Source organism: Drosophila biarmipes, chromosome 3R, assembly GCF_025231255.1.
Source record: "Drosophila biarmipes strain raj3 chromosome 3R, RU_DBia_V1.1, whole genome shotgun sequence".
Lineage (NCBI taxonomy): Eukaryota > Metazoa > Arthropoda > Insecta > Diptera > Drosophilidae > Drosophila > Drosophila biarmipes.
The window spans coordinates 28,645,960-28,662,031 of record NC_066616.1 but is presented as its reverse complement, the minus strand read 5'-3'; the positions used below and the strand labels follow the sequence as shown (position 1 = coordinate 28,662,031).

At 42.3% G+C, this 16,072-nt stretch overlaps 5 protein-coding genes across 5 annotated transcripts in view; 4 read left to right on the top strand and 1 right to left on the bottom strand.

Moving 5' to 3' along the window:
* Positions 1-5,241, bottom strand: part of LOC108024544 (uncharacterized) — a 31,934-nt gene extending 26,693 nt beyond the window's left edge. The window contains exon 1 of the mRNA XM_017094515.3: positions 4,975-5,241. The gene's annotated coding sequence lies outside the window, so the exon portion shown is untranslated. The remainder of the gene's footprint in view (positions 1-4,974) is intronic.
* A 589-nt stretch (positions 5,242-5,830) lies between these two features.
* LOC108024543 (uncharacterized) lies at positions 5,831-6,204 on the top strand. The gene has a single exon (XM_017094511.3). It carries the CDS (start codon positions 5,874-5,876, stop codon positions 6,153-6,155), a length of 282 nt encoding a protein of 93 aa, XP_016950000.2. The 5' UTR covers positions 5,831-5,873; the 3' UTR covers positions 6,156-6,204.
* Positions 6,205-7,668: 1,464 nt separating this feature from the next.
* Positions 7,669-13,350, top strand: LOC108024539 (uncharacterized). Its single transcript, XM_017094507.3, has 6 exons — positions 7,669-7,818; positions 8,927-9,264; positions 9,339-10,107; positions 10,223-10,647; positions 10,704-11,418; positions 11,473-13,350. The coding sequence occupies exons 2-6, from the start codon at positions 8,939-8,941 to the stop codon at positions 13,084-13,086; spliced, it is 3,849 nt and encodes a 1,282-aa protein (XP_016949996.1). The 5' UTR covers positions 7,669-7,818; positions 8,927-8,938; the 3' UTR covers positions 13,087-13,350.
* Positions 13,351-14,426: 1,076 nt separating this feature from the next.
* Positions 14,427-15,070, top strand: LOC108024540 (cystatin-like protein). Its single transcript, XM_017094509.2, has 2 exons — positions 14,427-14,698; positions 14,768-15,070. The coding sequence occupies exons 1-2, from the start codon at positions 14,442-14,444 to the stop codon at positions 14,961-14,963; spliced, it is 453 nt and encodes a 150-aa protein (XP_016949998.1). The 5' UTR covers positions 14,427-14,441; the 3' UTR covers positions 14,964-15,070.
* A 265-nt stretch (positions 15,071-15,335) lies between these two features.
* LOC108024542 (cystatin-like protein) lies at positions 15,336-15,930 on the top strand. Its single transcript, XM_017094510.3, has 2 exons — positions 15,336-15,568; positions 15,632-15,930. Exons 1-2 carry the CDS (start codon positions 15,447-15,449, stop codon positions 15,825-15,827), a joined length of 318 nt encoding a protein of 105 aa, XP_016949999.1. The 5' UTR covers positions 15,336-15,446; the 3' UTR covers positions 15,828-15,930.
* The last annotated feature ends 142 nt before the right edge of the window (positions 15,931-16,072 follow it).

The window sequence follows — 16,072 nt, the reverse complement described above, 5'->3', positions numbered from 1 at the left end:
AAATTTAATAAATAAAATCTATTGTTTTGAAAAGTGATGATAAATACGATGTATTTTTAGCTTTCCCAGAATGTTATGACTAAATGTGAATTTTTAAATATCATTTTTTATAAACTGGATTTATGTACTTATTATTTTATCAAAACAAAATCCGCAGTGCTAAAACTTTTACCCAAAAAGCATTCACTTCATATACACAGAACTGATTTGTTTACAACATTGTAACCCAATTAGACTTCTTGGAAATGTTCATCGAGTCGGAAAATAGTTTAAAGTTTTCGCTGCTCTCCAAGTTTTGTTTACTTAGAAATTCTAAATATAGTGTATTTCATATTTGAACGACTGGATGACATTGAAAATGGTATGGAGTATATTAGATGCTTTTGACAAGCCATTAAAGATGGAATTATTAAGTAAATAAGTCATTAAAAACCTCGTAAAAGGCTACGTTTTTCTCTTTCTCTGCGCAGCACACTGAGAAAAGCAATTAAAGCATATCGTTTGGGGATCGTAATCGTAATCGGAATCGGGGAATGGGATTGGGTTTGGGATTGGGATCGGGCCTCTGGCTGGGGCAGCTGCTCTGCCTTCGTTTAAGACGATTATTCCATTTAAGATGGTGACATTCATTTGCATATCAATGTGAGAGAGAGCTGCCCCCTGTGTGTGTGTGTTTTCGGCTTGATTGCTACGATTTTCATTACGTTTTACCGGATATTCCAATTTAGGTAAATGCGCCGTTGCCAGCGGCAGCAGCAACATCGGCCTCAGCAGTGCCCAGCGACATCATTTTGAGCATGAAGCGGGATTAATGTGCCCATGCTCGTGCCCGTGGCGACATCCATCAGCAGCCATCCCATCCCATCCCGAAAAAATAACCCAAGATCAAGTGGAGCACGGCCGTCCGCGGAGACAGTTGTCCCGGGGGATTGCACTGCCAAGATTCCCCATCCGACATTGAAATCCACTGCCATTGGCACCTGTCTGCGGATTCATGTGAAACTACCATTGTTCTTCTTTAGTTGTGCTTAATTAATCTCACTTGGGTGGAAGTAAACAAATTCGAAAGAAGAAATGCTAAAAGTATTTTTTAATATAAAATGTATCTATAGGTACTAGAAATGAATTAGTCCAGAAAAATGGAATGCCTATTGAAAGATGTATTATCTTTTTGAATATTTATATTAAAATAATATCCCATATTTATAAAACTATGGGTAAACCATTTTTTTAAATGTTCTTATGTTCATTTATTATTCTAATATAATATTTAATTTCAGAAATTTATTTTATATTTTATTTTGTACTGTAAGCAACATGACAAAATTCAATAAAAAAAAAGTTCTTAAAAAAATATTTTATGTTATTCCAGTTCTGATTTTAATACTAATCCTTACGTATATTTCAACTACTATTTTTAAGCGACCAAAAATAAATGTACTTTACTTTTCGGCTTTTCAGTTCCCTAAAAGTCCAGCCTAATGTTTTGTTTTTAATAGTTTATCACATTTATTTTCGAATAATATTATTCATCACGTATGACTCGCTTGGAACTGCACTTACACAGGGAGAAAAACGGGGCGAGTCCGCAGACTGATGATTGATGTTTGACGAGCGAGCAATTTACAAGATCGTTTGCGCCGCGTCGGTCGAGGGTTTTGCAATCGAGCGCCACGCGATACGGAATACAATCGAATAAATCAATTGAAGCGTTCGCAGCGCGCTTTTCGCTTTTCGAATTTGTCAAACGGCCAATAAAGAAGCACAAAAAAAATTAAGTTATTCAAAAATTGAAATCGCTGGCCGCTCAGCTGGCAAACGATGCCAATAAAATGTATAATAAATATGCCCCAGCCAAAAGAAATACGTCAGCGTCAAAGAGAAGGCAATGTGTATGCGCAACAACAATAGGATCGTTTGTAAACAATTAAAATAATTTGCTGGACAAAAACAAAAAATTTCAATTAAAAAAGAGAAGGAGAAAGCTGCATAAGAGTAAACAAAAATAGCAAAGAGCGAGCTAAGAGAGTTGCTAAGTGAAAGAGGCAAAACAGTTCTTGATAGTTTATTTATAAAAAAAGAGTACATTCCTTTAGTGAATTCTTTAAATTGCTTTCAGTGGATGTACTATATATATTTATTAAAATTGGAGCAAATTGAAAGACAGCTGTGGAAAATGTAGCACAGCAAACAGCTGACACAAAATGAGAGCAAAATTGACAAAAGAGAAGGAAAAGTTAAAGACAACACGCATACGCAGTGTTGTACCGCGAAAACCAATTTTCATTCCACCCACACAGATATGGCATTTTTAAGCAGAAAACATGTTTGGTTTTGAACAAATCATTGCGCTAAAATTAAAATTTATCAAGCTGGCTAGTAATTTGAGCATAATGAGTCGTATATCTAAAAGGATTAGGCATAAATAACCGAGGTTTATCATCATAAAGTATTTTTGAGTGAATTCATATGTTTCTAATTAAAATTTAGTTTATAAAAAGGTGAATTTCAAAGAAATAAATACATTCACCAGCTTTAAAAACAATTGAAATGGTTTTTCTTAGTATAAGACAGATTCCCTACTATTAAAAATCCGTTTTGTTGTCAGCTTTCCCTGTCTTAAAATTCTGAAACGTACTGTATATTTGCGAAATTCCCAGGAATCGAGTGTGCTGTCTGACATTTTGATGGATTTCACTCTGACATTTCTCATGTTCGCAATGTTAAATGCGCTTTTTGGCGTCCCCCTCTTCATTTTCAGCATTTGTGTCGCCGGTGTTTTTAGTTTTATTCGGTTTTTCGCTTATCGCGATCGGTCGACCGTACGAATTTGTGCCAAAAAAATATGCGATATATGTGGGTGCACCTCCAACCGAAAGCAGGAGCACCACCAGTAGTGAAGCACCAAAACCGAAACCGCGACCGAACCCGTCGAAACCACCGACTTTGTGGCGCTGCCACGCACGTTTTACGAGCCTCGCTTTTTGGCCACTTACAGCACATAAATACAAAGTTGTTGACAAGCGCATGAAGACCTCGATGAGATCGTTAAATGGCTGAATTTTCATAGACCCCCGAGCGACAATGAATATGGCCAACAATTAAAATTTAGTTCAATTGTTTTCATTTGTCAGAAGTCTGTCGTCGGCTCATCGCCTGCAACCTGTTGATTTTGCATTTGCATTTGAAAAGACCTCAATTATTGTACATCCCCCCTCGTTTTTTATCTCTAACGCCCCATTTGAAACATCTGGGTATGGTTTTTCATGTGTTCTTCAGGTGCTTTCGAGCAGTCGAATTAATGGCATTTGCTGGCGAGGAATTCGAACAGATGGCATGAACGAGAAATGCAAATGAACAGGCCAATGATAAGCGGGCTAAGAATTTGGCACAGAGAAAGTCAGGTGTTTAGTTGGGGAAATAGTTGGAATTGATGGCTGAAAAAGGCATTGACAATATATTAGTTAAATTACAAATACGTAGGTTCAATTTAATAATATTTTGTAATATATTCAAAAAGGAATAGATGTTCAAGATCTTTATCAGCTCTCTAGAATTTAATAAATATTTTAATTGACTTAAAAGTTATTGACATCTCGTTCGGTCAAAATCCATTTAATTAAAATAAATTCCTTCCAAACATTTATTTTTAGCACTTTCAAATATCAGTTATATACTTTATCTTCAAGTCACATAAATCGTAAAAATCTCAATCGATTTTGCATAAATTCCTGCCGAGAATAGCCCAAATTTATTCACGTTTCTTACAGTATTCACACCGGTATGACGGATTGCCTCACGGATTGCTCTCCATAAGAAGCCCAGTTTATCCCCGACCGAGTCGTGTGCCAAGCCAACTCCGATACAATAACTTATGCGATCGGTACCAAAACACAAAATAGCCAAGAAATAAAAGCAGTGAAATGCAGTAAAATAAATCTATGCATTCCCATTTGCTGGCCAGCACAAAAACAACATTTTTCAGTGTGTGTGTGTATACATTTGTGGGGCAGTGTGTGGAATATTAATTAAAGTTGCGAGCTTTGATTTCTTCCCAACGACTGGGATTCAGGCGGACAAGTGTTTTGCGTTGTAAAAACAAGCGAAAGCAAAACACCAGCAGCCTCGGGAAGAATAAGCAGACACTGAGAGAAAATGTTAGCAACAACATACCATGTTAACAAAGTTGTTCCAATAGGAATTCAGGTCATTACAAAACAAACATTTATTAAATACTTTCAAAGTGGTTTTTAGAACAATGCATTTTTTTTAATTTGAAGACATTTAATAAATTTAGATTTTCAAAAGTTTTTAAAACAATTTTTTATTTATGGTATGCTCAACTTTTTTGAATCTGTACTACAATAAATATTTTTAATTGATTTAAATGATTTAAATATCTAAAAAGAAAACAATTCATTTTAAATCTGAATATTTCACCGCAACGTGTTGGGACCTTTACTCACAACTTTTCAGTATTAGTTAATCTACAGGTTTTTTTCAGTGCTCCTCGCACAAGCGATGAAATTCAAATTTGAATTAAACGCATTCCAGAGAAGAGCAGGCATGCAAAACGCGTAGCCGAAGATCAGCATCGCGATTAAAAAGGGGCAGGAATGGAGGGGATTGCGCAGATTGCATAAATGGCGACCATTTGCAACAGCATTTAGCAGGCAGCATTATGAGGCCCTCCTTTGCATTTAAGACACGCATCTTGCATATTTCGCCTTGATGTTGATCGACAGTTTGACAATTTATGTCGTCGCCGCCTGTCAAAAGAGCGGCGGTTACTTTTTCCTTGTACCCCATGTGGATTTTTACAGTCCCATTTTTGTTATCATTATACTAGTTGTTAAATAAAAAAAATATTAATTTTCAAAAAATCATTATTTTTAATTTATAAAACATTTAAAAAAAGAATAAAAAAAATGTCCAATCCATGAAACGAACAGCTCCCATCCACACAAAACTCACCCAATCGAGCGCTAGGTGGCGCTGCAATCTTGTTGATCCAATCTCGATTGTTTTCCCTTTTTCAGAGCATAGTACACAAACAGAAACACGAAAACACACAAATGGTAAACAAATGCGGAATTCCAGTCACGAGCACTTTCCTCGACTTTTTCAGTTTCAGTTTTTCCGCTGCACTCGCACCGTCCGAAATCCGGCGTATAAATATATATAGACGTGCATATGTGTATTTTCGGGGAGGCTATGGCCAACCGATCCGATCCACGAACGAAAATTAAATAGCTGTCAGTTTGCTGTTTGCTTTTCTGCTTTTTCTGCCCAGCGGACCAAAGAGAAGCCGAGCGGATCGCTTTGGATCGCAGAGCAATAAAAATAAAAGCAGAGCAATCGAAAAGGCAACAAAAAGCAAAAGCAACACTCGGGGAGGGGGTGGAAAAAGTTTGGCGCGCTTTGGCGCTCGTTTGCATATGTGTATGTACATTGCTGCTCTTCAAATTGAAGGGAAAAAGAGAGAGGCGAATGGAAGAGAACCACTCTCTTGGGGGAAATAGTTAGGATCTGAAATCAAAGATATTACTTTAATATGTTTCAACGAAATGTTGAAAATAACGATGATTACTGTCGATTTAATTAAATACTTAAATATTATGGATCCATTTATCTGAATATGGAGTATTTTTTATTTTATATCTGACTTAAATCATAATCTATACTTATCTAAGTCTACATTGCGTATGAGTAATCATACCCCTTAATATGAGAGTAAAAAGTTGGATTGAATAATTCCCTCTAATATCAAAAGTGTTAGTTCTGTCCGCAAAAAACACCTGAGCAAACCTTGATCTTGAAATTGGCTTATAAGTCTATGATTTAGTCACATTTCTTCAGTCGTCTTGGAGTGAATGTCCACAATGGTGTCTTTGAGGTATATCTTGCTTTTCCTGGCTCTCTACTATTTCCTGGACGGCGTTGCGGCTGTGACCTGCGATGTAGCCCCCACGGATGCCTCTTGCATTGACTGTCGAGCTTATCCCACCCATATAGAGTGCTTGCACAAACTTTTGTATCCAGTCACAACTGCAGCCCCGATCACGACGTCCACCACCAGAAGATCACGAATCGGCAGAATGCGCAACTTCTTCAGCAACTTCTTTGCGAGAGTTAGGAGTAAGAGCTGGTTTTAAGGAATAAAAAACAAATGTCATGAACGAAATACAAAAAATAACTTTCGTTTTTGAAGAATTGTAATAAAAATTAACTTTAAAACCAATAAGTATATTTTAAAATCAGTTTTCCTAATCAAATACAGCTGAACTAACACTGTTCAATACAACGAGGCTCGTATTTTGCTTGGTTATATAGTATCAGGTGTCTAGATTATAATAGATTGATTACCAAGTCAGCTAAAATTAATAAAACTAAGGTTCGGAAAATATTGTTTTTCCAATGCTAAACACATAAAAGTAAGACCCATTTCTCCAGTTTTGTGGTTCATAAAATTATACGCCGATAAGTATGCAATGGTTTTCCCCTGTATTGTGAACCCGATTTTATTTTTGATTAGTACAAAATTCTAGTGTATTTTTCCTTTCATTTATTATGCTTCATTATATATTTAACCAGATTTGTTAACCTTAATTTTCCTTTTAACTGTATACCGCATGTTTTTAATGGTAACCCTCTTCCTGTTCCCCGATTTTTTCGTCGCGGCAGCTTTGGTTGTTGCTGCTGTGGTTGTGGATGTTGAAGTTGGAGCCGCCGTGGTTGTTGTTGTTGTAGTTGTGGTGCATTCAGCGTTGGTGGTGTCGGTGGTGCAATCGATGCAATCGGCGTCTGTGGGATCATCCGCGCAGGTGACAGCGAGAGCTCCACTCAAAAAGCAGCAAATCGCTGCGATCAGGATAAGATACTTCGATGCCAGCATGGTGACTACTTTAACCGCTCTTCTTGTTTTTCAATTTGCAATATTAGAGTTCCTCAATCGCTAGGCTTATTTATACGAACGGAAGCCTAGTTTGTTTAATCAGTTGTTTAAATTGTTAGCGAAAATTGGCAAAAGACTCTGATCAAATTGCTTACTAACTTTTGAAGATTGTTTAGTTAACGGAGAATCATGATTGTTGATCTGAAACCAACAGATGTTGCAAAAAAAACAGGGGGAATCAATGGGCCGAAGGACAAAACAAGTAACAAAAGGTTCAAATTTATTACGCACAACATTTTTTTTTATTTTTATTTGCAATTAAATAATAATAACAATACCTGTTGCTCAAACAAACGAATGATGCAAAAAACATATTGGGAAAATTTATTATTTATTTATTTTTTTTTTTTCTTAAAATGTGTAACAATATTTTTTTTACGAACTATTTAACGTATTAAAAATATCAAATGTAAGAAAGAGCAACGATAAATTGATTAAAATAACCATTTTTTAATAAGTATAGCTTGCGGAATTGTCTAATTTACGCAAAGGAAATAAAATATTCAATTTAAGTTAAGTCAAAAAATATAGACAGTGAAACAAATATATTACATTCGTTAGTTTTTTAAGCACTAAATTACAATTTAAAGTGTCTTAATTAAAAATGCTTTTTGCGCCAATTTTCCAACACTAATTGCCGTTAACAGTGAACTATTTCCGGCGATGTGGCAGCGCCGTCGAACACCGTGTGGCAACCCTGGGCGGGCCAGGGCGAATAGCGCGGGAAGAAGAACAAGAAGAGGGCGACGAAATGGCAATTCCTCTTTCTCCGGTCGTTCATGGGCATTTTGCGAGAAAACTTATCGCTGCATTTAAAAACCAATTAAGCGAAGAATGCGCACGGCATAAGGATTGGATTTAAGGTAAACTAATGCACCAGCACCGCTCGGTGGTCCGCAGACCAATTTAACCTCAAAATGACACCGAGAACCTCGGCGAAAATTAAAATAAAATAATCCAAAGTGTCCGGCTGTGCAAGAATTTCGGGCGTGTGATGTGTGATGTAATCGTCTGGCCGCAAACGCGACGGCCGTCTGTCGCAATTTGTGATTAAAACTATTTATCCAGCCACTTTGTTTACGTTTACGCCGAGCTTGTCGTCTGGAATATAAATAAAACGCCGACTTAACCTCATTTATGGTCCAAATTGGTGTTTATAAGTTGGAATATTTTGCATTGAAAAAGCTTGGACACGAACAAAGCGCGCAGAATGGGCGAGTGCCGGCAGTGCGAGCGAGACGACTGGTGTGCGCGGCGGTTGGAAGTCAGTGATGTGCATTTTAAAAGCCAAAAAAGCTAGATGCGAGAATTAAAGCGAAATATTTATTATTCAAAAGTAAATTATTAAGATTTTTTGATCTAAAATCAATAGATTTAAATACTACAAATTTTCAAGATAAAAATATGTAGATTGTAATCGAAAAACAACTCACACTAAATGTCTCAATAGGAAGTTAGATATATAATCGAAATAAATTCTGTTTTATATTTATGTATTGAAAGTGATGTTGCGAAATAATTATATTAAGTTCAAGTTGACAATATATGTTTTAAAAAAACGGAAAGATAAAGTAGCAGTAGCCGAGAACATTTTGATTATCATTGTTGGAACCCTTCAAGAGGCTGCCACTTCTGAGAAAATAAAAACAATATCTTTATATCTATATATATCTATCTATATATATCTATATATCTTGGCCTCTATAAACAAAAGTGATTAAAACTAGCAGTTGTATTTTTGTTTTAGTTTGAATTAAAATCTTAGCTAGCTAGGCTTGCTTTTTCTCTCGATTATAGCGCTCTGTTGCACTCCGATCCACCGTCTGGCAACGCCGTAGTCGCTCTCTCCCTCTCCCACCGTCTTCGGTCTTGCGGAGCACATGTGCCACCAATTGTTGCTCGCTCCGGTTATTTTTGTGCAACCCATTTGTTTATGCGCGCCGCGGACTGAGGAAACTGCATTCTTTGCAGGGCTAGCGAGTGATGAACAACCAGCGATATGGCGGAATCCAGTGGATACAGCACCACGTCTCCGCGGGCGACTCCTCCGAGGTGGACATCCTGGAGTCGGACGGCGGAGCGGTGCCAACGGGCGAGGATCTGGACCATATGGCAGCCGAGAATCTGATCTTCATGGCGCGCGACGGCCAGCTGAGCGAGATAATGGCGGCCAACGAAGCGGGCGGCACAGTCCTGGTCACCGCCGATGGCACCACAGTGGCCTACGCGGAGTCCTTCGACGACGAGGCTCAAGTGGTCACCGAGGAGGTCATCACGGACGACTGGGTGCAGCACCAGGGCGCCGAGCGGTGAGTAGAGCTGCGTTCCTTCATTCCAGAGGTTTTTTTTAAACCATTTGTTTGATCCTCTCCCCTCCTGGCAGTGTGGAAATAGCCGCCGATCAGATAGCTGGGATCAGTAGCTCCCAGGAACTGCTGGACATGGAGCAGGACGAGTATACTGCGCTGAGGCCCTATCCCTGCGACTTCTGCAGCCGTCGCTTTCGAAAGAAGGCCACGTTGAACAACCACATGCTGGCCCACCAGAATGATCGACCGCATCTCTGCAAGCTGTGTGGAGCGCGCTTCTCACGCCGGGCCGAGCTCATCAGTCACTTTAAGGCCCACGCAGAGGCCCAGGATGCAGCCGATGCCGAGGCAGCGGCCGCCGCAGCCGATTCCTCTTCCGCCATTAAGTTTGAGCACCAGTCGCAGCGACAGCTTGATGATCACTATTACGAGCACGACTGGCCACTGTACCAGCAGCATCAGCAGCAGCAGGAACAGGAGCAGGCGCAAAAAGAGATGCAGCAGCATCATCAGATCGTGGACGAGGGCGAGGTTCAGCTGGTGGCCAGCTACCCGGCCACCGTGGCTCCACCAGCAGCTCCTTCTCGGGGCAGAATCAGTCGACTAAAGCCGAAGGAGGAGAGCAGCCAATTCATCGTGATTTCCGAAAAGCCAGCGGTCGCAGAATTGAGGCAGTACATGGAGGCTGAGGCGTCTCAGCCTGTGGTCACCACGTCGCAGCCCATCGCCGTCGACCCGCCTCCTCAGCCAAACTTCCCGGTGCTGGACGACAGCAAACCCTTTGTTTGCCAGCAGTGTGGATTGGCCTTTGCGCGGGAAAAGGCGCTCATCTCACATACGAAGGTACAGAGGATAACCATGAATGTCTTTAAATGAAATGTGACAGCATTACCTTAAACTGGCTTAACCAGTTTATTGCCAAAATCATCCACTAATTGTTTCCTTTATTCTTCACTAGAACCACCGCGTGGACTCGCCCTTCGAGTGCAACCAGTGCCAGGAGATGTTCTGGGACAACAACAGCCTGCAGGAGCACCAGAAGACGCATCAGTTCGAGGAGAGTAACTCGGAGTACGATCCGGCCTCGGCAGAGGATAGTGCCAGCGAGTCTGAGAACGAGGAGCAGCTGTACGGCGAGTTCTATTGCTACGATTGCGGGATCTCTTTCCATCGCCAGGACCTGCTGCGACGCCATGCCAAGCTGCACAACAAGCAAACGGATCAGGTGGTCGGCGAAAGCAATTCCGATGTCACTGCTGGCGGTGATGTAGAGGTTGCCAAAGATTCAGCGGGTCACAGTTGTAGCACATGCGGGAAGACCTTCCCCAGCGCTTTGGAGATGCTGGCCCATGCCGAGATCCATGCTCGGTTCCCGCCTTTCAAGTAAGTGTAGAATGATCACAGCTCTAATGACTTGCTAAATGCTTTTACTTTTTAAGATGCGTTCTATGCGGAATAAGCTTTTACGAGGAGCAGGCCATCAAGCGGCACCTGCACACCCGCCACCCCACGGAACTGAAGGCCAACTCCTGCGTGCTGTGCGGCAAGGAGTGCCGTGATCGCAAGGCTCTGATTAAGCACGCATGGGACCATTCGCGCGAGAAGTGCCACTCGTGCTCCAAATGCGGCAAGAACTTCCACAACAAGGCGCGCCTGAAGCGGCACATGGCCTCGCATCGCGACAAGTCGGTGGTGTGCGAGGTGTGCCACGAGGAATTTCCCGACGGACGGACGCTCTCCAACCACCGGCACTCGCACAGCACCACCTCGCCGGGCAAGCTGTTTCCGTGCCACGAGTGCGGCAAGACCTTTGGATCGCGTAGCTCCCAGCAGATCCACGTTCGCATCCACACTGGGGAGCGTCCGTATGGCTGTCGCTACTGCTGGAAGGCCTTCGCTGATGGTGGCACGCTGCGCAAGCATGAGCGGATACACACGGGCGAGAAGCCCTACGCCTGTTCCGTCTGTCCGCGTGCGTTTAATCAACGGGTGGTGCTGCGGGAACACATCCGCTCTCATCATTCTGGTCTGGATGTAGCGCGTAATACGTACCATTGCACGGTCTGCTCCGAGGACCTGGCCTCGTCCAATGACCTCATCCAGCACCTCATCCAACACAGTGACTCAAACACCGCCAAACAGCGGCAACCCATTGTAAGTACTATTTGGCCTTCACGTGGTTTCTTTACTAAATATAATATTTTGTAGACGGGACCGCGCAAGTACAAGCGTCGACGTAAACTGCAGCCCTTCGAGATTGCTCACATGCGTGCAGAGCACAAGGACGCCAACGGCGAAGAGGAGGAGGCCACAGGAGATGGCGAAGCCGAGGAGTACGCCAGTGACATAGACCTTTGCGACTTTGATGTCGAGAATGTGGACGATCTCTTTGACATGGCCGAGTCGCCCAAGAAGGAGAAGCGAAAGAGGGGATCGACAGCCCCGAAGGCCGATTCTAAGCCCGCGACCAATGGCAAAGCAGTAAAACCTGCCCAGGAAAAGAGCAAAGCCAAGCCAAGATATGACTCCACCAGCAGTCAGCAATCGGATCGAATCTGGGAGGAGAAGTTTCTGCAGGACAGCCAGGTGTCTCTCTTTCAAATCGATTCCCTGGTGGTGGTCAATGATACTCATCTGCAGCCCGCCACCCCCACTGGTTTAGCCGCACCCAACACAAGATCTGGGGCCAAGCAGCAAGGAAAACTTCAGGCAAAGCCTGGAGAAGGAGCTGGAAGTTTAAACCACTCTGCTGCCGCATCTGTTTCCACATCGTCCGCCTCAACTTCTAGCAGTCGCAGCAGGAAGAAGGCAGCAACCAACAAGACTGCTAACAAAGCTCCACCTGTCAGTAATTCGCGACCCCGAATGATTCACACTGAAAAGGCCAAGATGACGAGGGGCGCTAGCGGAGAATCCTCTGGCAGTGCGACGAAGAAGTCTCGCTCCAAGACCTACATTAGTCGCACGGAGACCAGTAATTTGGGCCTGGACAAGACCCGCAGCAGTGCCTCAAACATTGTCGATGACTACGAGATCATTTCTCCAGCCACTCATCCACCAAATCAAATAAGCTCCAGTCCCTTGCACATAAAACAGGAGCAGGAGCAACAGCAGCGGGTGCAGCTTATGTACGATGATAATCTGCTGATAGATTCGGCCTTGCTTAGGGAGAAGACGTACGATAAGTTCAACCCCAGCATGGTTAACGATCTGGACGATATTTTGCGCTCGCCACTAAAACACGAGAGGAATTCCCGTCTACGCTTTACCAGTGAATCCTCGACCACGCCACAGTTTTTGCCCGAGGAAGAGCAAAATCTGATCAAGATCGAACCAACGTCCCCGGACTTGCGGGAGATGGTGGAGAGCCAGCAGAGGGTCACGGCTCATGGTGGGAGCACTCCGTCGTCCTCCTCTGCCAGGACTTCCAGACATCTGCGTCAGATCACTGCCAATGGAACAAGGGCAGGGAGCAAAAGAACGGCCGGAGGCGTGGCCAGCAAATCTTCACCATCTCCGGGAGTGGCGGCCAAAAAAGCGAACACTGCCACCAAGGTCAGCAGTAGCTCATCCTCTTACCTCGGTTACGGGGTAGATTCTTACAACGTGAACGTACCTGCCAGCGCCAACAATGCCGATGTAGGCAGTGGATTCTTTTCCATCTCGGAGGTCGTGTCCGCAGCCGATGCCGCAGATGCGGCTGCCAAGGCGGCGGCAGCTGGTAAAACGGAGCGGAAAAGCCGCAGTTTCGAGTGCGAAATGTGCTCGGCCATCTTTTATGATCGAGCCCAACTGCTGGAACATGTACACATCCACATTTAGATGGAAGCTACCTAAACCACTCGCCCGAAGACTTGTATTTTTGAAACGTCTTATCCTAATATACACAAATAATCGGAGTAAATTACCTCATGGTATCGAGCATCGAAAAATATCGTTGATTTATGCGTTATTTAAAAACTGAACATAAATATATATTGTAGAGAGCATAGTTCGTAAGGCTTTTAAGTTTGTACCTCAGCTTTTGTTTGAAGAATTGGTATGCTGGAATAAATACATCATTAAATGGTTTTTCATTGCCTTAAATTGTGTTGTAAAGATCTAATCTGAGATTGGAAGATGCTCCCAAGTTCCGTGATAAGATACGTTTATGTAATATCTGATACTTTTTGAAACTCTATCTAAAAATCATACATTTGTAATTACAGGGAGCCAAACTGTGAATTTACGTTGACTGTCAATGTATTGCTTGTTCAATTCTCCGAAAAATTACCAATTTTATAATAATTTTCACAGAACTCAGTTGCTCTGTTCAATGCTACTCGAGCATCATTATTTTCCACGTGCAAATAATTAATTTTGAATTTGACAATGCTTTAATTTATTAATAATTAATTGAGCTTTGTTATTTAGTCGCTGTCATACGCGCTAAACATGACAAATAGTTGGGCAAGTAATTGCAATCAAATTATTTCTAATGTAATCGCTAGAATATAGAAATGACTTATGTACTTGCACATAGGAACTTGTTTGTCTCCAATCATATCGGCCGACCTCATAGTAACACTGATAACAGGTGATTTCCCGCAAACCAGATGTTTGTCTTTGCTTTGAAGCCATGTTTATGAATATGTATGTATAGTTTTTGTATTGAGATAGAGGCGTGTGGTTTGCTTTCGGCTTATTTGCACAGCTTTCCAATCAAAACAGCAACTGCTCTCTAAATTAAAGATCGCTGGGGTCCTCTTCTACTGGGAAGCACCGTGTCCCCGCTTGAAAAATCAATTAATTAACGCCCATGGGTTATATGACCCTAAATAGAATAATTTTGAACGGTTTTGTTTGTTGGCAATTTAGCACAAATACATTCTCATCCAACGTAAATATATGCTAATTCGAATGGGCGGACCTTTGAATATAAACTATCAATATTTAGATAAGAAGCGACTAGAAAGCTAGACTTGCTAATACCCAAGATAGGTAGAATTCTAGAAAATATTGATGACTCTAAACTGTGAACAACAATTTTTGGACAAAAATTGTATATCATAATTTATTTATTTAAATTTTTATTTCTTTTGGTTTTTCTACTAATGATAGTTCTGATCGCCAGTCTAATATACCCCTCATCATGCCATCTGGCGATTGTGTTTTTCCGCTGTTGATCTCCCACGGAGATGGCAGGTATAAAATGGCCCACTTTGCCGGCTGTTCATCAGTCTTCTCACAATCGTCGAGCAATCAACATGACCGGAGTGAAATCGTTGTACTTCTTGGGCCTGGTTCTCATGGGCCTGGCTGCCATCCAGGCAGCCGATGCAGAGCAGGTTGTCGGAGGAGTCTCTCAGCTGGAGGGCGACCGCAGGAAGGAGGCCCTCACCCTCCTGGACACCACCCTGAGCCAGTTGGCCACCGGAGATGGTCCCGACTACAAGTGAGTACCAAACATATGACCAGCAGCCGACTGTTACTAACCACTGATTTTTGTTTCACCCGATTTCAGGGCTGTAAATGTGACCTCTGTGACCGGCCAGACTGTTTCCGGAACCAAGTACACCTACGAGGTGGAGCTGAACAATGGATCCGACAAGAAGCAGTGCACCGTGCAGATCTGGTCCCAGCCCTGGCTGCCTAAGGACGGCACCAACATCAAGATCAAGTGCGCCGGCGACGAGGGCGAGCTGGACCGCACCTGGTAGAGGGTTCTTCCCCCTCGGCAGTCGAGTTTACGGCCCACAACAACTCCACTTCCTATGAAAAAGGTTTCCCTTCGAAATAAACAAAGCTCATGGCTGTATAAACCCGACTTTTACAAAAACAAACCTTTTTATCTTTGAGGTTTTCAGAATGGTATAATAGTTACAAATTAGTTGGATCAATTATATAGTATTCGGTAGATCTTTATTACTATCGCTGCTGGTTCTATAACCAAGTAGTTTATCATATTTAATTTTGGAATGGAAATCAGAACTTGTGGTGTGTAATGTATTTTCTTTGTTATCGAACTGCCTCTCTTACTCATTATAATTCTCACAGTTCCATTGTTATCTGAAACCATATAAGCTTTTACTTTACGAAAAGCTTCAGTAGTCGTCTCTCAGTCGTCGAGACCGGAACATAAACAGAGGGATATAGATTATAATTTTGTTGTGAATACCTCGTTGAATTTTGCTGCCATAACCATGTCCACCGGGCCAATTGTAGGAGGTATCACCCAGCTGGAGGGGGATAGGAGGAAGGAAGCTCTGGATCTCCTAGATGCCACCCTCAGCCAGTTGGCCGCCGGAGATGGTCCCATCTACAAGTGAGTTAAGATTATGTTTTCGCCGAGAACCTACCCTAATATGTTGGACATTCCGTTTATAAGGGTAATCAAAGTGACCTCTGTGACGGGTCAGGTTGTGGCTGGTACCCTCAACACCTACGAGGTCGAACTGGACAATGGTTCGGTCAAAAAGCAGGCTACTGTTAAGATCTGGTCCCAGCCCTGGTTGAAGGAGGACGGCACCAACATCAAGATCAAGTTCGCCGGCGAAGTTGGCGAGCTGGATCGCACTTTTTAACTAATATATGACTGAATATTACCTACTGTGAAATATGTGTACACTTGAGGTATCGAATACTCGTTTACTCCTACGAAATACATAAGTATTATATTACAGCTTACCTGAAAAGGTTTTCCTGCCTTATTTCGGCCATTAAGATTCTATTTATTTTGAGGCTTCAGCCCCTACCTAGGGTGAATCCCTTATACTTACAAAAAACTGACCATGAAAAGGCTGTTTAGGGATCAGCAGGTCCATGAAGT